Source organism: Myotis lucifugus, unplaced genomic scaffold, assembly GCF_000147115.1.
Source record: "Myotis lucifugus unplaced genomic scaffold, Myoluc2.0 scaffold_73, whole genome shotgun sequence".
Lineage (NCBI taxonomy): Eukaryota > Metazoa > Chordata > Mammalia > Chiroptera > Vespertilionidae > Myotis > Myotis lucifugus.
In genome coordinates, this window is record NW_005871121.1 from 4,815,741 (window position 1) to 4,834,267 (window position 18,527).

General features: G+C 36.8%; 1 protein-coding gene across 1 annotated transcript in view; it reads right to left on the reverse strand.

The window, feature by feature from the left end:
• The window catches only part of PTPRZ1 (protein tyrosine phosphatase, receptor type Z1), a 192,222-nt gene that overhangs the window by 63,116 nt on the left and 110,579 nt on the right, over positions 1-18,527 (reverse strand). Inside the window, exons 6-10 of the mRNA XM_023755324.1 lie at positions 17,072-17,223; positions 12,933-13,028; positions 12,383-12,449; positions 9,763-9,920; positions 9,474-9,624 (exon numbers count right to left, since the gene is read on the reverse strand). Of these exons, the coding sequence (XP_023611092.1) occupies positions 9,474-9,624; positions 9,763-9,920; positions 12,383-12,449; positions 12,933-13,028; positions 17,072-17,223 (624 nt within the window). The remainder of the gene's footprint in view (positions 1-9,473; positions 9,625-9,762; positions 9,921-12,382; positions 12,450-12,932; positions 13,029-17,071; positions 17,224-18,527) is intronic.

Genomic DNA, 18,527 nt, shown 5'->3' on the forward strand with positions numbered 1-18,527 from the left:
TGTCAGCAACACAGCAGTAAATATCAACACAAAGCAGATTATTATTGTAGATCATGCAGGGAGAACAAAGGGTAAAATATTTAACTGCAGCAGTGTTTGACTATATTCTGCACAGTGAGAAAACCTGAAGTCATTTTCAAGGTCCACCATTTCTTACTTCTTTTCAGTTGGGTCAAGTTTCTAAGCTTTCTAAATTTCCGTTTTCCGGGTAATGAAAATAGGATTCCACTGAGTCACCTATTTACCTACTCCAGGACTTCTGTAAGGATCAAATGAGATGAGGCACGGGAAAATGCTTCATAGACATTTGGTTAAAGTGTGAAATGTTTCCATCTGGCTATAAAGCAAGTCATGTTCCTGGGCTGAAGAAACTGCAAGGAAGCTAGTTGTCGCTAGGGAGAGGAAAGCAGGCATTGCTACATGATGTTATTACCCGGATGGTCGGACAATTAGCATATTATCCTTTTATATATATAGATGATTTTTTTTGTATTTTATTTCAAAAGAATGTAAAGAGTTATACTTACTTGCTGCAGAGCTTTTGTTTATGCCATTTCCTGTCTATGAAATACTTCTTCCTTCACACCTATCTCTAGCTGTTCAGGTCCTACATTTCCATTCAGAGAGTTCTAGGCCAAATGCTCTGACTTCTGCTGAAGTGATCTGTGTCATCTGTCTGCTTGGTTTTACTACTGGATTAATTGCATTTTCTCTTATATTGTTTTTCTGAATTGGTCTTTCTTAACTTCTCTAGCAGATTATAAACATAAAAGCCATAGCCTTTTATTTCTAGATTGACTAAAATGCTACCTTGAATATTTGGCATTATTTTTGGAAATAAATGTACAAAGGACATCTACAAATTTATGATGACTTTATGTCTCTTGTTAGGTACTTGACAAATGTGTTTAGCTTGGGATGAGGAGAATTTCAATGATAAAATATGGTCTACTACTGGACATTTTGTTGACAGAAAATCCTTGAAATAATTAAAAATTTCACACCAGAGAAAACCATAGGAGAACAAGTAAAACAATCATTTCAGTATTTTTCAGATCTGGTAACAAAAAATCCTACTTTGACATAATAAATTGATTAAGCAATTAATTTCATGGAATTAGAAAGTTTGCTTATCTCATCTGAAAAAAATATTTTGAAAATCTTTCAGGGACTTAGAATAGAATTCAAGCCTATGCTGGGAATGGTGCCAAATACTTAGTCCCAACAGAAAGAGTACTCTGATACTTTCTGAAACACATTCATAATGTGCTAGTTTGAGCTAATTGTGAGAATGGAAATTATAAAATTTTATGTTGCACAAATTAAGCAAAGTAATAACTAATCTCTTCATAGACCAGATCGAGCTGCAAAGACAGAGAGAGAGAGGTCACTAAGACCCAGGATTAAGTAATAAGCTCACAGAACCTGGGTTTTGTTTTAAGGGGATACTTAAAGTTATAAAGCATCTGGCTGAGATCATGCAGTTGACTCCAGTCACCCAATTGTCACTGCTCTAAGAAATATTTCAAGGATTCAATGAAAATGTGCCTTAATAGCATTGTCACCAAGTTTTCATATCTGTACAAGTCTGTAGTTTATCTCATGAACACAGGAGGGCACCCAAAACTAACAATTGGCCTTATAAATTGAAAAGTTTTACATACAGTACTTAGTACAGTGGGGCCTTGACTTACAAGTGTCCCGACTAATGAGTTTTTTGAGATACCAGCTGTCTCTCGGCCGATTTTTTGCATTGAGTTGATAGAGTAATTTGAGTTAATGAGCTCCTTAACGAGCTCGGTCTCAGAACGAATTAAACTCATAAGTCAAGGCCCCACTGTATTAACAATTTCAGCAAATGTACACTATGCTAGTAATGGAATATGAATGATTCAGGAAAATATAAAAATATATACTTTGTATAAATAAGTGCATGAATAACTTCATATGAGTTAGAGACAGGATTTATTATTGTAAAAACTATGAAGTTATTTTTTGTTCACTAGGGAATTAGGGTGAAGTGTTCCTTTGGGAATAAGAATAAGATTCTTCCATTATCATAAAACATGAATTCATAATAAGAAAATATATTCTAATTTAGGTCCAGACTATATTATCTTTACTCTACCTAGGGACACTTCTATTAGTGTCCACCAGATGGCAGAAGACCACCAAATCATCTCAAAATATATGTGAGCTACTCACATAAACTATCATTGTAGGAACAAGATTCCTCAGTTTTGCTTGTAATGATTCCTAAGTTTCTTTTGGAAGGACAAAAGTGATTCTAGACAATATCATTTGTAGATTTTGTCCTAAAAATTCAATCCCAGGTTTTAGAATATGGGAATGATTTAAAGTGAAATATTCTCTTCTCCCCAAATTAATCTTAAAATGCATAAATTTTGCACATGCACAGAAATCATAAAAATTGCTTGAGAAAAATAAAAATACCCAAATGACTGCAAAGTACCCAAATGACTACTCTCTAAATAGCATAAACTTCTTTGGTCAGATGTCTATGTTTATCTCGACTTAATAATAGTAGAAATCACAGATGCTTCATATTTTAAGAATCAACATTGGTAAAAAGAATTCTAAAAAAGAAAGCTATATTTGTCATTAGGTCGTCATTGATTTGCTTTCTTATTTATAGATCTATAAGAGCCTATTGGTGATTAAAAAATAAGTCCACCTATTTTTAAATTATAAATGTATGTTAACAACACTCTCTTCATTTATTTAAAAAAAATTTTAATCCTCACTGGAGGATATGTGTGTTTTTTTAAATTGATTTTAGAGAGAGAAATGGGGGAGAGAGAGAGAGAAACATCAACGTGAGAAAGAAACATTGATTGTTTGCCGTTGCCCTGACTGGGGATCGAACCGGAAGCCTTTTTTTGATGTAGGGACAAGGCTCCAACCAACTGAACCACCTGGCCAGGGTTCCCTTTGTTTATTGATAATAAAAAACTTAATAATAGGTTACAAAGCTACAGCCCAATCTTGTACTTTAGATATTGAAATACAGGCTTTTATGGGGAAAAGATATATATTTCAGGTTGTATTCAAAAGAGAAGCTGGTACTTCTATTTGTAGTCTGTGATCTTGCCAAAGGACTGCCCTTCTATAAGGTAGGAAAGAATCTTTAAATAACAATCTAGTTAATTCCATATACATATACTCCTTGATGTTCAAGCATAAAACTGGTAATTACCATGAAATGAGTTTTTAATTTGCACTAAATTTTCCAGGTTTTCATTATATTTCTTATTGAAATTAGTTTAATTATCTTATCAGAAGGATATATACTCTACAAAGCTTATTATCTGGATTTAAAATTAAGAAGGGTTTTCCAGATCAGGCTACCAATTGATATAATAAAGTAGTAATAAAATGTAATTAATTTCCTTGATTATGGGAAGTTCAGAACTATGTTGAGGTCCCAGTTCCTATAGCAGGACTGAATCACATTCCCCGATATCTTTCCACAAGATACATGTGATCTGAACCCTAGTTACAGATTCTTTAAGGAGCACTGGCCAAGAATGAGAATCTGGTTTCTGCAAGCCCTTGCCCTTGACGATCCTGTGGTCCATGTCAAGTCACGTAGAGTATAGCAACTGCTTTGGTAGAAATGCAAAGGACGCTCACATACAAAGAATGAGGATACAGTCCCCCTTTTCAGGGTGCAATACATGTTCTCACTTAAAAACTTATTTTTAACATTAAATTCTCATCCACTTGATAGCAGGCTCTCTTAACATACAAATACAGGCAATGCTGTCCCTGTCCCTGAGAAGCTTGTTCCTATGGTAGCCTCTAACCCTTATAGCTAGTAAGCTATAAAATGCAATGGCTGTTTTTAGTTTCTTAGTCCTGGACTCCATTTAGAGAGGAATAAAAATAAACTTGTAAAAATATACCATGTAGACCAAATTAGGTTGTGATTTTCAAAACCACACATTTTTCTCACTAGAAGTTGTAAAAGTTCCACAAACTTTTAGCTGACAGGGAGTCATTTATCCTCCCATAACTTATATAAATCTATATGAAGGGCGAATATCTCACATGTAGGGATGTGCATGACTTGGAGAACAAGTATGAAAGATTAATAAGCAAAGCACTGAGTGTCATGAGAAAACAAAAAAAAACGAGGGAAAAGAAGAGGCAAAGTACAAGTGAGGAGAAAGTGACAACTCTGGCTTGACACATCTCTCAGCTAATCGAGCAAGTTGCTGCAGATGGTCAAGGGGAGGTAGGAGTCTCCTTCTGCTTTGCTGCTTCATGCGCCCACCTTGGAGGAAGGGCAGTCTGCCCTGAGGGAGAAGGTGCAGTCTTAGCTCCACGGCTTATGAGTACAGGTGACAAGACAGATGGTGATTCTGGGGGAGGGGCAGAGAAAATGTCACAATTGCCTGCGATGTCACTAAGTATTACCCAGTTCTTTTACACTGACTTGAAGTGTGGTGCCCTTTAACACAACCCACGACAAAGGACTTTGTGGACAAACTGATAAACCCACCTCATCTTTGTATGAGGTTTATGAGCACCATTTGAAAAACTATTGTGAGAGGAGCTTAAAGACTCACAGACCAGAAGACAATCAATATTAAGGTTGCGATTTCCCCTCAGGGAGTAGCAGATCTTAATAAAGCTAATGTAAACATGGCCACAACTGTGACAAATAATAACTAGAAATGATCTGTCACTGTTTGGTACCTCTGAATTATTACAGCATTCACTTGAGATAAATAGCCAAGAGAAATCTTTTAAATTCTCCATAATTCAGTCAGTCTTCTCTTGGGGAGCACAGGCACTTCATCAACAGTTTGATTTGTAATATATAATCTTCTAAGAAGTCTCATGTCACTTTTCCATATATAGTGTCAACGGACATGTGACATTAATGAATGCTATTTATAACTACTGACTTTTAAGAAGGTAAGTCTGCTGATGTATAATTCATCGTGACATTTTTCAGGAAATTACAGAAAATTTCTCATTGCTCAAATACAACATTAGGGGATAAAGGCCATCCTGTATTGCCATTTTCCCTTGAAAAGCATCATTAAATATATTACCATGCTAGCAAATGAAGTGCATTTATAATTCTAGTCAACAAACAAAAGCCTTAAACATGGAAAACTTGAATAGTATGCCATACTTGCTGTGATAGCTTAGCCATCATATATAGACACATGTATGCATACACACACATATAAATAAGTGTATCACATACACACACACATTACAATAATCCTATATAATAAAAGACTAATATGCAAATTGGCCGAATGGCAGAATGACCGGTCGCTATGATGTGCACTGACCACCAGGGGGCAGACACTCAACGCAGCCGGGCTCAAGGCTGGTGAGTGCAGCAGCGGTGGTGGGAGCCTCTCCTGTCTCCACAGCAGCGCTAAGGATGTCCGACTGCCGAGTGGGCCTAAGCCTTTAGTCAGACATCCCCTGAGGGCTCCCAGACTGCAAGAGGGTGCAGGCTGGGCTAAGGGACCCCTCAAGTGCACAAATTTTCGTGTACTGGGCCTCTAGTAGTAGCTATACGTCTGGAGCACATTATGTTCAAAGGACCGCTCTGCTTTGCAAACTTTTGTTCATTTAAAACCCACAACAACCCTACAAAGGTGGCATTTTAACTCATTTTTTAGGTTCAGAAACTGAAGCTTTAGTAAATTGACAATTTTTGTAACTAATAAGTGTTGGCACTGGGGTTTGAAAGCAAGAGCCTACTGGACTTTAAAGACCACGTCTTTCCCACTGCTTTCCCAGGCCCCACTTCTCAGTGGGAGTCTTGGCAGGGGCTGCGCGGGCAGTAGGGAAGCACCTGGCACCTGGAAGGCAGGGGACAAAGTTGAACTTCACCTACTTTCCACTCACGCCGTGTCTGTATGGTTACTCACATATATTCCTCATTATCTAAAAGCCTGCTTTTACTTACTCCTTCAGGATCCAATGGTTCTACTAAATTCTGTGATTCTTAGAAAGCCATTGTGCATTCCATGGTGCCAAAAACATGCCTTTCTAGTAAATGGCAGCTCCACATAAAAAATGCAAAACTTGAGGACTGAGTTCTGGTAAGATGTGTTCACGCACAAAGGCTTACTGCATTCCTGCTCTAAATGCAGAAGTGGATGAAGCTGGACCTCTACTCTGAAGGGGTTTACATGGATATACAGACCTCATGTGGGTTTTGCAATTATTTGCAATGTAGTTTTGCAGAGGGTATTTTTCTACAATGCATCTACTGAGAGCAGAATTTCGACCATTTTCATGCCAACTCTTACTTCTCTCTTGGTCAAAGTGAGAATGTTAGATATTTATAATGGTAAAATATATAAATGTAACCCAAATATCCAGAACTGAGAAGCTGCATTAATGACTCTACAAAGCAATACTGCATAAAAATGGTGTATTAATAATATATTTATATCATGGAATAAAAAAATCAATAAACAGATATGTAAGTAGTGCAATTTCATTTCTGTGAGAAATAATAATATATATATTTTTTAAATATATTTTATTGATTTTTTATAGAGAGAAAGGGAGAGAGATAGAGAGTCAGAAACATCGATGAGAGAGAAACATCGATCAGCCGCCTCCTGCACATCCCCTACTGGGGATGTGCCCGCAACCCAGGTACATGCCCTTGACCGGAATCGAACCTGGGACCCCTCAGTCCGCAGGCCGATGCTCTATCCACTGAGCCAAACCGGTTTCGGCAATAATAATATATTTTTAAGAAAAAGGTATGGAAGGATATTCACCAAAATCCTCATAGCAATTATCTTTGGGTGGTGACATTATAAAATATTTTTATTTTCTTCTGTATGTTTATCTATATTTCCTATTTTTTAAAAAATATTTATTTTAATAAAAACTTACTTTCAGATTAAATATAATAAAAATTAAGTACTGAACATAAATGCAAACCTCAATTCTTATTCTCAAATTCAGTTCAAGAAAGTAGAAAGGAAGTAGTGTATCAATTAAGAAAACAACCATCACAGGAATATGCACAAGGCAAATGATAATATGAGCTTGTTGAACACTAGTACTCATGATGGAACAAGCGAGAATTCAGCTGTTACCGTTTGTGGAAAAAGGAAGTACTATTTTTGAAAAGTTTCATGTCATTAAGGTAATCAGTTTTTATTATAAAATTATATAGGCAGAAATTATGTTCCCTTATAAATATAAAGCATAGTGGAGAAACCTTTGGAGATCTTTAAAATCAAGAAGAGCTGAGTTCAAATACTCATTCAGTACTTTATAGTTCTGTGAACTTGGACAAACCACTTAATATCATCTTTCCAAACTGGAAAATAAGGCCACTGATTCACACAATGCATGGTGGATTACTGTTTTTATGGATTACTTTTGGACTCTGTCACTTAACTGTGGAAACAACAACGTTCCACATTAAATCAGATCTACATATGTGTAGACATGTTAAATGGTGCAATAGACAGCCATGAAGTATAACCTGCCATATTTGCACTATATGGAGATGAATTCTTTTAGTCATTTGCTAGATGTCTGGTGAATGAGAGCTGCACTTTAGCTCAGCAATAGAGGTAAAGAGGTGAAAAACTTAGCTACTCCCTTCATGAGTAAACAGACAATTATCATTCTATGCCAACTGCTATGAGGTTTGGATGCGCAGAGAATAGGCACACCTGGGCCCATCACACAACTTCAGATGCACATCATTTATCTGTTACTCTGTGGGTACAGCACCTCCACCAGGGCACAATCCTGTGCCCCGGCCAGAGCTAGGCTTGGTGGGGATGGCGGTGGAGTCAGAGTGGCTCTCCAGTGAATGCAACGGCCTACTTGGTTTTGAAGAATGAGAAGACCAATGAGTGAAGACAGCCGGGAAGAACATGCCATGGACAGGAAAGAGCATGTGTAAGTGCAGCCTGGGAGATGGGGTCTGCCCTCTTCAGAATGAAAGAAGGAAGCTGGACGGGGAGGAGAACGCACTGAGACTAGTTAGTGTTAAACAGGACCTACCATAAAATGGCAAATGGTATGGAAGGGTTTTAGTAACATATAATTGAGAAAAGTACATGGCAGAAATACATTTATTTAAAATTTTTATTTGGTCATTTGTATTTTAGAAAAGGAAATGGTTAAATCCAGCTTCTTTTTTCCTAATCAATTGTCTATTATTTACCAGACAGGATGTTATAGTATTTAGTGTTGCTAGTAGAAATATAATTAAATTTCCTCACTTTGGGGCAATTTAATTTGAAACTTAATGTAACATTAAATGCAGCTATTCATCATTGCTGTCTTGCGCTGTATTTTTTTTTCTTGTGTGGTTAAAGCGTAAACAATGCTCACAAATAGCACATTAAAGCATGCCATTTTAATGCCTAATCTTCAAAAGCAGATGATTATTAAATTAATGTTATACATGGCCAAAAATTCATGGCAGGGCCGAGATCAAAGAAGACCATGTACTTGGAAAGGTTTTAAGTCCCCAAAGCAAAGGCCACTTCAACTATTTCCTTCATGAACTAGTCCATTCAAAGGGTGAAATGAAAAGGACAAGTCAGTAGATGCAACCGGTTGTGTCCTCTGGGCATTTCCAAAGGCTCTGACTGCTGCACTGGCTTCAAAGAAGTCACTGCGGAGATGCTCCCTGGCGTCCTCTCTATTGCCTGACAAGACATTTCTTCCCTCCAAAGAAGGCAACAGGGGAAAAGACTCATTTTTCATTAATAATTCAGCTCATTTAGTTTCCATCCCTACTAGGCGTTAGCTCTTCTCCAGGAGCGGCCAACACTAAGATGAACACCTTAAAACCCAAATATATGGTGACAGAAGATGTGACTTTCGGTGGTGGGCACAAGATGCAAGATCATGGAAATGTACCCTTGAAACCTACATCATCTTCTTAACCAATGTCAACTTAACACATTTAATTTAAAAATACTTGTTGAAACAAATGATTGATCTACCTCAGAAACAAACAAACAAACCAAAACAAAACCACATGTCAAGGCTCAGCTCAAATTTAGTTCTCTCACTGGGGTTCCCCTGATCACCCCAACCGGATGTGATCTCCCCACGCTCTGAACACCTTGGTTGTTTATTCAGTTCTCTTTTAGAGCTCTTAGTACAAATTCCATCAAGTGACTTCAGAGCTGTGTCTGTAGCTTTGCCATCTACTGCTGTGTGTTTTAGAAAAATCACTGCCTTATTGAATCTCACTGTTCTTCACCCGCAAAATGGAAATATTCATGTGGGGAAGAAGAGATATTTTAAATTGCCATTTTATGAATGTGGTAACTGAGATTTAGAGAAGTTAAATAGTTTGTTTAAAGCTACAAAGCTAATAATCAATATATTTCTAAAAATTGTTGTTTTCCATTGTACCACAATTATCTCCTACAAAACTGAATCTGTGAGTTGTAGAAAAATTATATTTCAATACATACCTGCTTCACGAATCTCTTCCTTTCCAGTATAAGAGGTAAACACCTGCCTGGAAAACTTGTACTGTTGTTCTCGAAAATTATTTTGTAAGTAGTCCATCAGCATGACATAACCAGACTGCTGCATGGTGAGAACTTCACAGAAAACAGCCAACTAAAAAGAAGAGAATTTAACATGTCCTTTAACACTCCTGCTTCACGGGCATCAGTAAAGGCTCTAAAACATTCTGTAGTAAAGCTCCGAAAATTTTTTTTTTCAAATTACTTCATGTGTTTGAATTTTTAATATTACCTGGTTTTCAGAGATGCTAACTGTATTTTTAAAAACAATCCAGTCAACGGTGTCCGTGCAGGGAGGCGAGGTCAATGAGCCATTGTAGGTGTAATACTTGTCGGTTGAGTTTGGCAGGAGGTTCAGCAATACGAAAGGATCTAACGCCGCCTGTTTCCCTGCAAAGTAATAACAGATGTCTCAGCTGGCATCCCAACTCTGGAACTTAGCTGTTCAAAACTTCTATGAAACAGAGACATATGCCTTGGTATCTATTTAACCAGAAATGAGAATCTGAGAACAGTTTAGATCTACTTTTTCAATGGCAATAAAACTGGCACATACATAGTTTTCTTACATATATCACTACATAGTGTTAGATGCTTCATCTTTACACCAGGAAGATGCTAGAAAGATTATTTTACATATAAAAGATATTCAGAAATTATATGACCATTTTAATAAATACAGGAAAATCATTTGATAAGATTCAATACACTTAGTGGAAAACAAAAACAAAAGCTCATTCTAAAGGTTATCCTCAAAAGCCCATAATAAACATAACAAGGATGACTTATTGAAAGCTTTTCCCTTAGAGATCAAGGGGAACAAAGACGTCCTGCTATCACCATTTCTATCTAACACTGAACTGGAAGACTGGGCCAATGCAACAAAACAAGAAAAAGAAAAAACTCATAAAGACTGGATAGGAATAAATGATAATACCATAATTTGCAAATAACATGATTGTGCATATAAAATATAAAAAATTACAGACTATTAGAATTAACAAGTGTATTTAGTAAAGTCACTGCATACAAGACCAATCTACAAAAAGTTATTCTATTTCTATATAACAGTAGCAAACTATAGAAAATAAAAATTTTAAACAATAGAACATAATAACAACGAAGTATCAAGTATAAGTAAATCTAAAGAATGATGTGTTTAACATCTTTATTTAAAATCACAAAACTTTCTTAAGAGTAATTCTCTAATTGATAAAATCTTAAAATAATGGGAAATACCATGTACAGGAGTAGAAAGGTTTGGTACTGTGAAGGTGTTGATTTTCTCCAAATTAATTTATAGAGTCAATGAAATCGTAATTGAAGTCCCAAGAGGGACTTTGTGTGTGTGTGTGTGTGTTGTGTGAACTGACATGCTGATCTTAAAATTCAATTGGAAATACAAAGAAAAGTTAGGCAAAGGGATTAAAAAGCACAAATTGATAGTTACAAAATAGTCATAGGGATATGAAGGACAGCATAGGGAATACAGTCAATAATACAGTAATAACTATGTATGGTGCCAGGTGGTGACTAGACTTATTGAGAAGATCACTTTGTACATATCTAACCACTATGCTATACATCTGAAACACATATAATATTGAATGTCAACTAGAATTAAAAAAACAAAGTTATGATACTCTTGAACAATAATAAAGCTGGTGAACTTTCACCACCAGATAGTAAGATCTGTTATATAATGTTGTAAAAGTCATGACAGTGAGATCTTTATGGGAAAAGAGACAAAGGGAATATGGAAGAGAACAGAGTCCAGACCCCCATATGCATGGTCACTTGATTTATGACAGAAAAAAATCACTCTGTAGTTGGAATGAACTGCATTTTGAATAAAGAGTGCTGGGTCAGCCCTGGCCTGTTGGCTCAGTGGTTGGAGTGTTGGCCCAAAGACTGAGGGTTGTGGATTTGATTCCTGACAAGGGTGCCTGCCTCGGTTGCAGGCTCAATCACCTGGCCCAGTACCAGAGGCAACTGATCAATGTGTCTCTCTCACATTGATGTTTCCTCTCTATCCCTCCCCCTCCCTTCCACTCCCTCTAAAGATCAATGGAAGAAGTGTCCTTGGGTAAGGATTAACAACAACAACAAAAAGACTGCTGCATCAGTTGAATATTTTTATGGAAAAAAGTGCATCTTGAATTTCTACTTTACACGCAATCAGTTCTAAATACACGGTATGGATCAGTTATAAATAGATTATAGATCTAAATGTGAACAGAATAATAAAACTTTAAGAGAAAAAACAGAGAAAATTATCTTTATAATCTTATGGTAGATTAAGATTTCTGAAATGGCACACAGAAATTATTATCCATAAAAGATAAATTTTAAGATGTGATCATCAAGATCTATTCATCCATAGTCACTATTAAGAGAGTAAAAAGCCAAGACAAAGAGTAGAAAATATATTCTGGGTAACATATGTATATAAATACACATACATATATAGTACAATAACAAATATTGATTTAATTTGCTAGATATACAAGAATATAGAACTTGTATTCAAAACAGAAAATTCCTACCAAAAACAAAAAATGGGTAGAGTTTTCCTAAATATTTCATCTGGTCCTAGAATCCTTAAACAATATGGCTTTCCTGTCTCCTTGAATAGTCCCATATTTGTTTTTGCATCTTCCCAGTAGCACCTCCCAATAGCACTGCCTTGGTCATTTAGCTACTCGTGTGCCAGCCCTCACTCCTGCAGGAGGCAATCTCCCAGTGAGATCTGTTCTTAACTCATTCTCCCACCCAACTGATTTTGTAATAATGTAAAAATTCATTAGCATCCAAAGCAGAATCTAGAAGATGTCTCCAAATAGCTTACTTACCAAAACGACCAACTTTCTCAACTCCATCAATAATTGCTTTGTAATCCAAATTTTCTTCTATTCCAATCTGTAAAGAAGAATGATATTCTAAAAATGGGGTAAAATATTTGATTAAGTGTCCACTAAAATGTAAAGATGAGTGATTTCCATTTTAATAGTCAAAAGTAATGTCCTCCAAATTGCTCACCCTTTTTCCACAGCAAGGTACCAATACAACATAAACCTTTTAAATCTCTTAAACTTTCCACCATGAAAAGTACATTTTAAAATGTCATGACTCACAGTCTCTGCTATATCATTATGATCCTTCACATATACAAAGAGGCAAATCGGTGCCCTCAGGACAGTTTGCTCCAGCTGGCAGTGAGGTACCCAAGAGATGACTACAAGAGGCCCTTTCAACTGCCCAGCCAAGGGGTTGTTCTCCAAGTTAGCATTCTACTTGTGAGCTCTTCTATTTGTTCCAAAGAACGTTTTGACATTTCACATCAATATTTCATGTGATTCAAACAGGAATGGAGTTAGCGGTAAATCTAAGTACAATGATTACCTCAAATAAAATGGATAATGCTCTTATCTTCCCTTTTCCTTTAACTGCTTCTTCAAAACTTGAGAATTGGTCCACATCAAAGCAGTAGATTTGCATCTATAAATGTAACAATGACGGCTTTAGTATATAGAAAGGCTTCACAAAAGTGAGCAAAGAAACAATAAAATAATTTACCAATTCAATCACTTCTATCTGAAAAATTCTCTAAACTGTATAATTCTGTACTCTGCATATTTAAAAGTTGCCAGAGACCAATGCCAGCATGTCATAATTTCAAAAGGTTGATGAAACTTGGAGACTCAACAGGGTTGAGTCACACATGTAATCACCTGTTGGGAATGGCTGAAGGCATTTCCCCAAACCTGAATAGGATACATTAAATTGATAACAACTGTAGGCTAATTCCCCTATTCTGACAATGGACTCTGTACCAAACCCTAACCCTTTGAACTGTATATCTCTGCCTCGCCTCATGACAAATTGTGTTAATAAAAAGCATGGGGTTCTGGGGACAACGAGAGAACCTAAGACCTTAGACTTAAGATCTTGGATCTTAGCTCCTTTAGCTAAGCTCCTCTGACCCCCAATGCCTTTCAAAATTATATCTCGTCTCCGGACTCTTCATTAGTCTCTGGATTCCTATTAAATCTACGCACAGCCTTCTCCAGATTCCTGAACCCTTCTTGATTCTGGGCCAAGAACCCCAACAAAAAGTAATTTTTCAATTTTGTGTATACACAACTGCATTTACTATCATTTCTCATCCTGCGTTGAGGAAGGAAACACAAATTAGACATACCTACAATTGAAATGACCTCTTTGGGATTGCAGGTGGCATTAAAGTAATAATTTACTAGAACAATTATCAAATGTAATAAATGTTACTTCAACTATTTTGCTGGTATTCCTTCAAATATAGTTTCATTCTTTTTTGACTGGACATGCCTTTCTTGATGGTCTGAGGGTTACTATTTTCGGACTTTGTCTTCCAATCTATTAATTGTGAAATTCTTAAGGACCTTATTTCCACCTAAAAAATACTAAGAGTTTTAATTCCTTATTTTGTCTTCTCTCCAGGTCTGAGGCTACACCTTGTTAATTTCTACTTTAGCCTATATATCTGCCGATAGCCCCTAGTCTCACTTATAAGTGGGTGATCCTCATGTCATGGGCTTGGAAATGAGGTAACTGAGTTTAGAAGCATAATTAAGGGAAGAAGAGAACGCCTCTGAGAAGGTTAATGTGCTGTAGGGCTGTGATCAGAGAAATAGTGGGTGTGAAGCAGGGGATGGCAGTGGCTCCTGCCTTGAGTGATCCCCAAAGCCTTTCAAAGAGAGAATTTCTAAGCTGAACCCAAAAGTATGAGAAGCTTTAAACTCAGAGGTGAAAAGGCAGAAGAGGTAAGCTTGTGTTCAAGTCAGAGGGACCAGCGAAAGGCCAATAGGCAAGCAAATATGAGAAATGTGGGAAATGGGGAGTCATGTTGGTGATTTCAGCTGAGCATATGTGACCGAGAGGAGAGATGAAGCTGGAGACGTAGGCAGGGGACACACCAGGAAGGTCTGCGAGGCTGTCCCTGACTGCAGTTTGGTCTGGAGAGCAATGGCAAGTCCTGATGCATTTCAGCTAACAGGGTGCGGAGGGAGCACGATGGGGGGAGGGAAGAGATTAAGACTAGAGAGAAGGAGACCAGTTCAGAAACATTCCATATGTGAAGTAAGAGGCAAAAGTGGTTTACATTTTCATCTGATCTCCCACATCATTTAGGGACAGAATGGAGAAGACTTGTCTGCAGCAATCAGAAAGACCGGAAAAACAGAACAAGCCCAGGATGCCCCTCAGTTTCCTGCTTGCACAATGACATGGAGAGCGTTTACACAAACAGCCATCAAACAGACAATACCACTGAGAACACTTGAGGGCCTTTTTAAATAAGAAAAATGTATGAGGGTAGTGCACAGACTCTCTACTGTTTCTTTTGCCGGTTCAGAACTTACGTTGTTGCCAGAGTTTTTCTTGATTTTTAAAAAATTTTTATTGAATTTCCTAGGGTGACATTGGTTAATAAAATTATATAGGTTTCAAGTGTACAATTCTATAGTACATCATCTGTATATTGATTTTCATCTGTGCTTTTAATAAGTACTATTGTGAAAGAGCTAACTCTCAGAAATGAGAATGTTATGTGTGTTTAATGAATTGACTTTTATTTCTTTCACAAACCAAATTTGATACTGTATTTTCTTTAAGAATATTTAATATATCTATATATATGAAACCTGCTCCTGGGGGTGATTGGGGAAGCAGCCGCCGCTCACACCCGCTGCTGGTGCCGGCCCCAATCGCTCCAGGCCGTCAGCAGGTGCAGTGGGGCTGGCGCTGTCAGCTCATGGGATCGGCGGCATTAGTGGGGCTGCCAGCAGACAGGGGATCAGGGGTCACAGTGGGAGGGACTGGGCAGGGGTGCGAAGGATGGGCCGAGACCCGCCCCTGTGCCCACTGCAGCCTCATGGCCCACAGTTCCTTTCAAGGTGCACGAATTCATGCACTGGGCCCCTAGTTTAAAAATAAATTACAAGCTATAAATCTGAATGTGCTTATCCACATGAAAAATGATCTTTAACCCTTTAAGACAGTGGTTCTCAACCTTCTGGTCCTTTAAATACAGTTCCTCATGTTGTGACCCAACCATAAAATTATTTTCGTTGCTACTTCATAACTGTAATTTTGCTACTGTTATGAATTGTAATGTAAATATCTGATGTGCAGGATGGTCTTAGGCAACCCCTGTGAAAGGGTCGTTTGACTGCCAAAGGGGTCGCAACCCACAGGTTGAGAACTGCTGCTTTAAGAGATCATTCACGCTAGTTTTATTTTTATTATCAATATATGCTTTGGATTATAAATTAATAGTTTCATTTTAAGTAATTTAGAAAACATGGGAATTTTGAAGAAGGTACCTATATGCCATGACAAAGGGAAAAATCATTGTTAATGCTTTCTTGATTTCCCTCAATTATTTTTATATTAGTAATAATCCATCTTCTCATTTAATCCTCATAATAACTGCATAAGATAGTTGCTACTACTATTACATTAATTTCACAGAAGAGAACTGGAAGCTTAGGTAAAGTAAATAATTTCTACAATGTCATGTCTTTAACTAATAACTAAACTAACAATAATTTGTACAATGTTGTGTCTTTAGTAATTAAATGATGAAATACATATTCAAACTTAGTGATTCAAACTGTACTCTCAGTGACTAGTTTTCATATTTCACAAAGTTGAAATAACAATACCATGTTCACTTTTTTATATTCTTTTTTAAAAGCATTAGTATCTTTAAAAAGTAAAAAGCATTAATATCTTATGATGAACCATTTTTGTGTAAATCATCTAAGAATATGATTTTTACAAGATATATAATATCCCATCATAATGTATTTAATCATTTTCTTTTGTTTCAACTTTTTATTACTGTAAATAAATCTTTGCAGATACATTTTTGAGTTTATCTCTAATTATATTTTAGATTAAACTGCTACAAATTGAAATGACAGATATTGACAATAAGCTTTTTAAAGCTCTTGATAAAAACAAGCAAATTGCATCCAGAAAGTCTACCAATTTATATTCTCTAGACATGTATGAAAGTGTTTATTTCATCCCACATTCATGATTTATTATAATTGTTTATCTTGCCAATTTTAAAGCTGAAAATTTTTTTTCATTTTACTTTGCATTTCTTTGATTCACCAGTATAATGATGAACCCCCTCCCCTCTTTTTTTCCCTACAGGGATATGAAAAAATTTCATTTATTCATTTACTCATAAACATTTATCATCAATAATGTGACATTCTGGGTTACCAGGAAGTGAAAAAGCAAATTTGGGTATTATTTAACTTAGTCTGGTAAGGAAGACAGATATTAACAAAGCAAACAAAATATAACAGTACAAATTATAAAATTTGCTAACAAATTAATAAAATAATATGCTTAATAAAATCTCAATGAATAAAGGAAAGGATCAGAGGGAACTCCGAGGGAATGATTAGGGAGATCTTAGGATGGCTGTGCATGGCTGTAGAGGGCAACCAGTCCAGACTGGAGCACCAGCAGAACTAGTGACTTACCTCGAGTGGAAATTTTTGTCCTTCTAAACTATGTTCGGATCCATCGGATGACATGTTGCATTTTCCCCAGTGAAAAGCTATCTTGCTTGCTTTGAACACCGTTTCTGAAACTCCTCCACTGAGCTGGTAGTCATTAGTGAGATTAATTTCCACTAAAACACATACACAGACAAAAATAAAATTGCATCTAAATTTCTAAAAATCAAAATTACACATTTCAAGTACATTTTCTCCTATCACAGGTACATTAAAAATAATTTCTTTGATTAATTTTTAAAAAATTAAGTTGCCATTTTGGAAGCTGAACTGTAACTCTGCACAATATACCCAATATACAGATGATGTATTATAGAATTGTACACTTGAAACCTATATAATTTTATTAACCAATGTCACCCCAGGAAATTCAAATTTTTAAAAAATCAATATGTCTTATTGCCTAAAATGTAAACTAACCCAAATACCCTAAGTACTGTGGGACCCTTTTAGCTGCTCTGCTTCTCTGGAGTCCTGAGATGGCCCTTACCCCAAAGCTCTGCTTCCCTAAGGCATGTGATGACAGTGCGGGGACAGAGCGAAGGGAGAAGGAACAGAAGAGAGGAGAGAAGTCTTCTCTTGGGAGTGCTCCCCACCTTCTCATGTTCAGCTCATTTCTACTCGTTATCAGGGTGCTGTTTCTGTCTCCCCTTCGTACCCCTCCATGCATCGCCCCAGGCTTCATCAAGCCCTGTCCCAGGCTGCAGCAAGGCAGGTGGAAACCCAGTCCCATTGAGGGGTTTTAGCCATCTCATGTTTGAATTCTGAGTGACAACTTTCAGAATCTTAAAACCTCTTAATTTGAGTTCCATATCAGATATTATTTGACAGTATTTTAAGAGTTGTCTGGAGATTAAGGATTCTCTTGAGAGCTTAAGACAAGATGTTGAAATCTCTCAATCAGATCTAAACAGTTTTTGTTCCATGAGGCAGAAACCACTGTTGGCATTAGGGACTTAATCCAACATGCTGGTCGGACAACTAGAGACATAAACTTCCATTAATAATAACAACAATAACAATACAATAACAATAATGGTCAGCATTCTTTTTTATCACTTACAATGTACCATGCATTAAATATTTGCTACTCACACAATCCTAGGAAGGAGGAGAAACAGAGATTAACCTGGTCAGGATTTAATGCTGTACTTTTTAAAATATATATATTTTTATTGATTTCAGAGAGGAAGGGAGAGGGAAAGAGAGATAGAAACATTAATGATGAGAGAGAATCATTGATCAGCTGCCTCCTGCATGTCCCACACTGGGGATCGAGCCACAACTCGGGCATGTGCTCTGACTGGGAATCAAACCATGACCTCCTGGTTCATAGGTTGACACTTCAGTCCATGGGTGGATGCTCTATCCACTGAGCCAAACTAGGTAGGGCTCGATGGCGTTTTATACACCAATAATG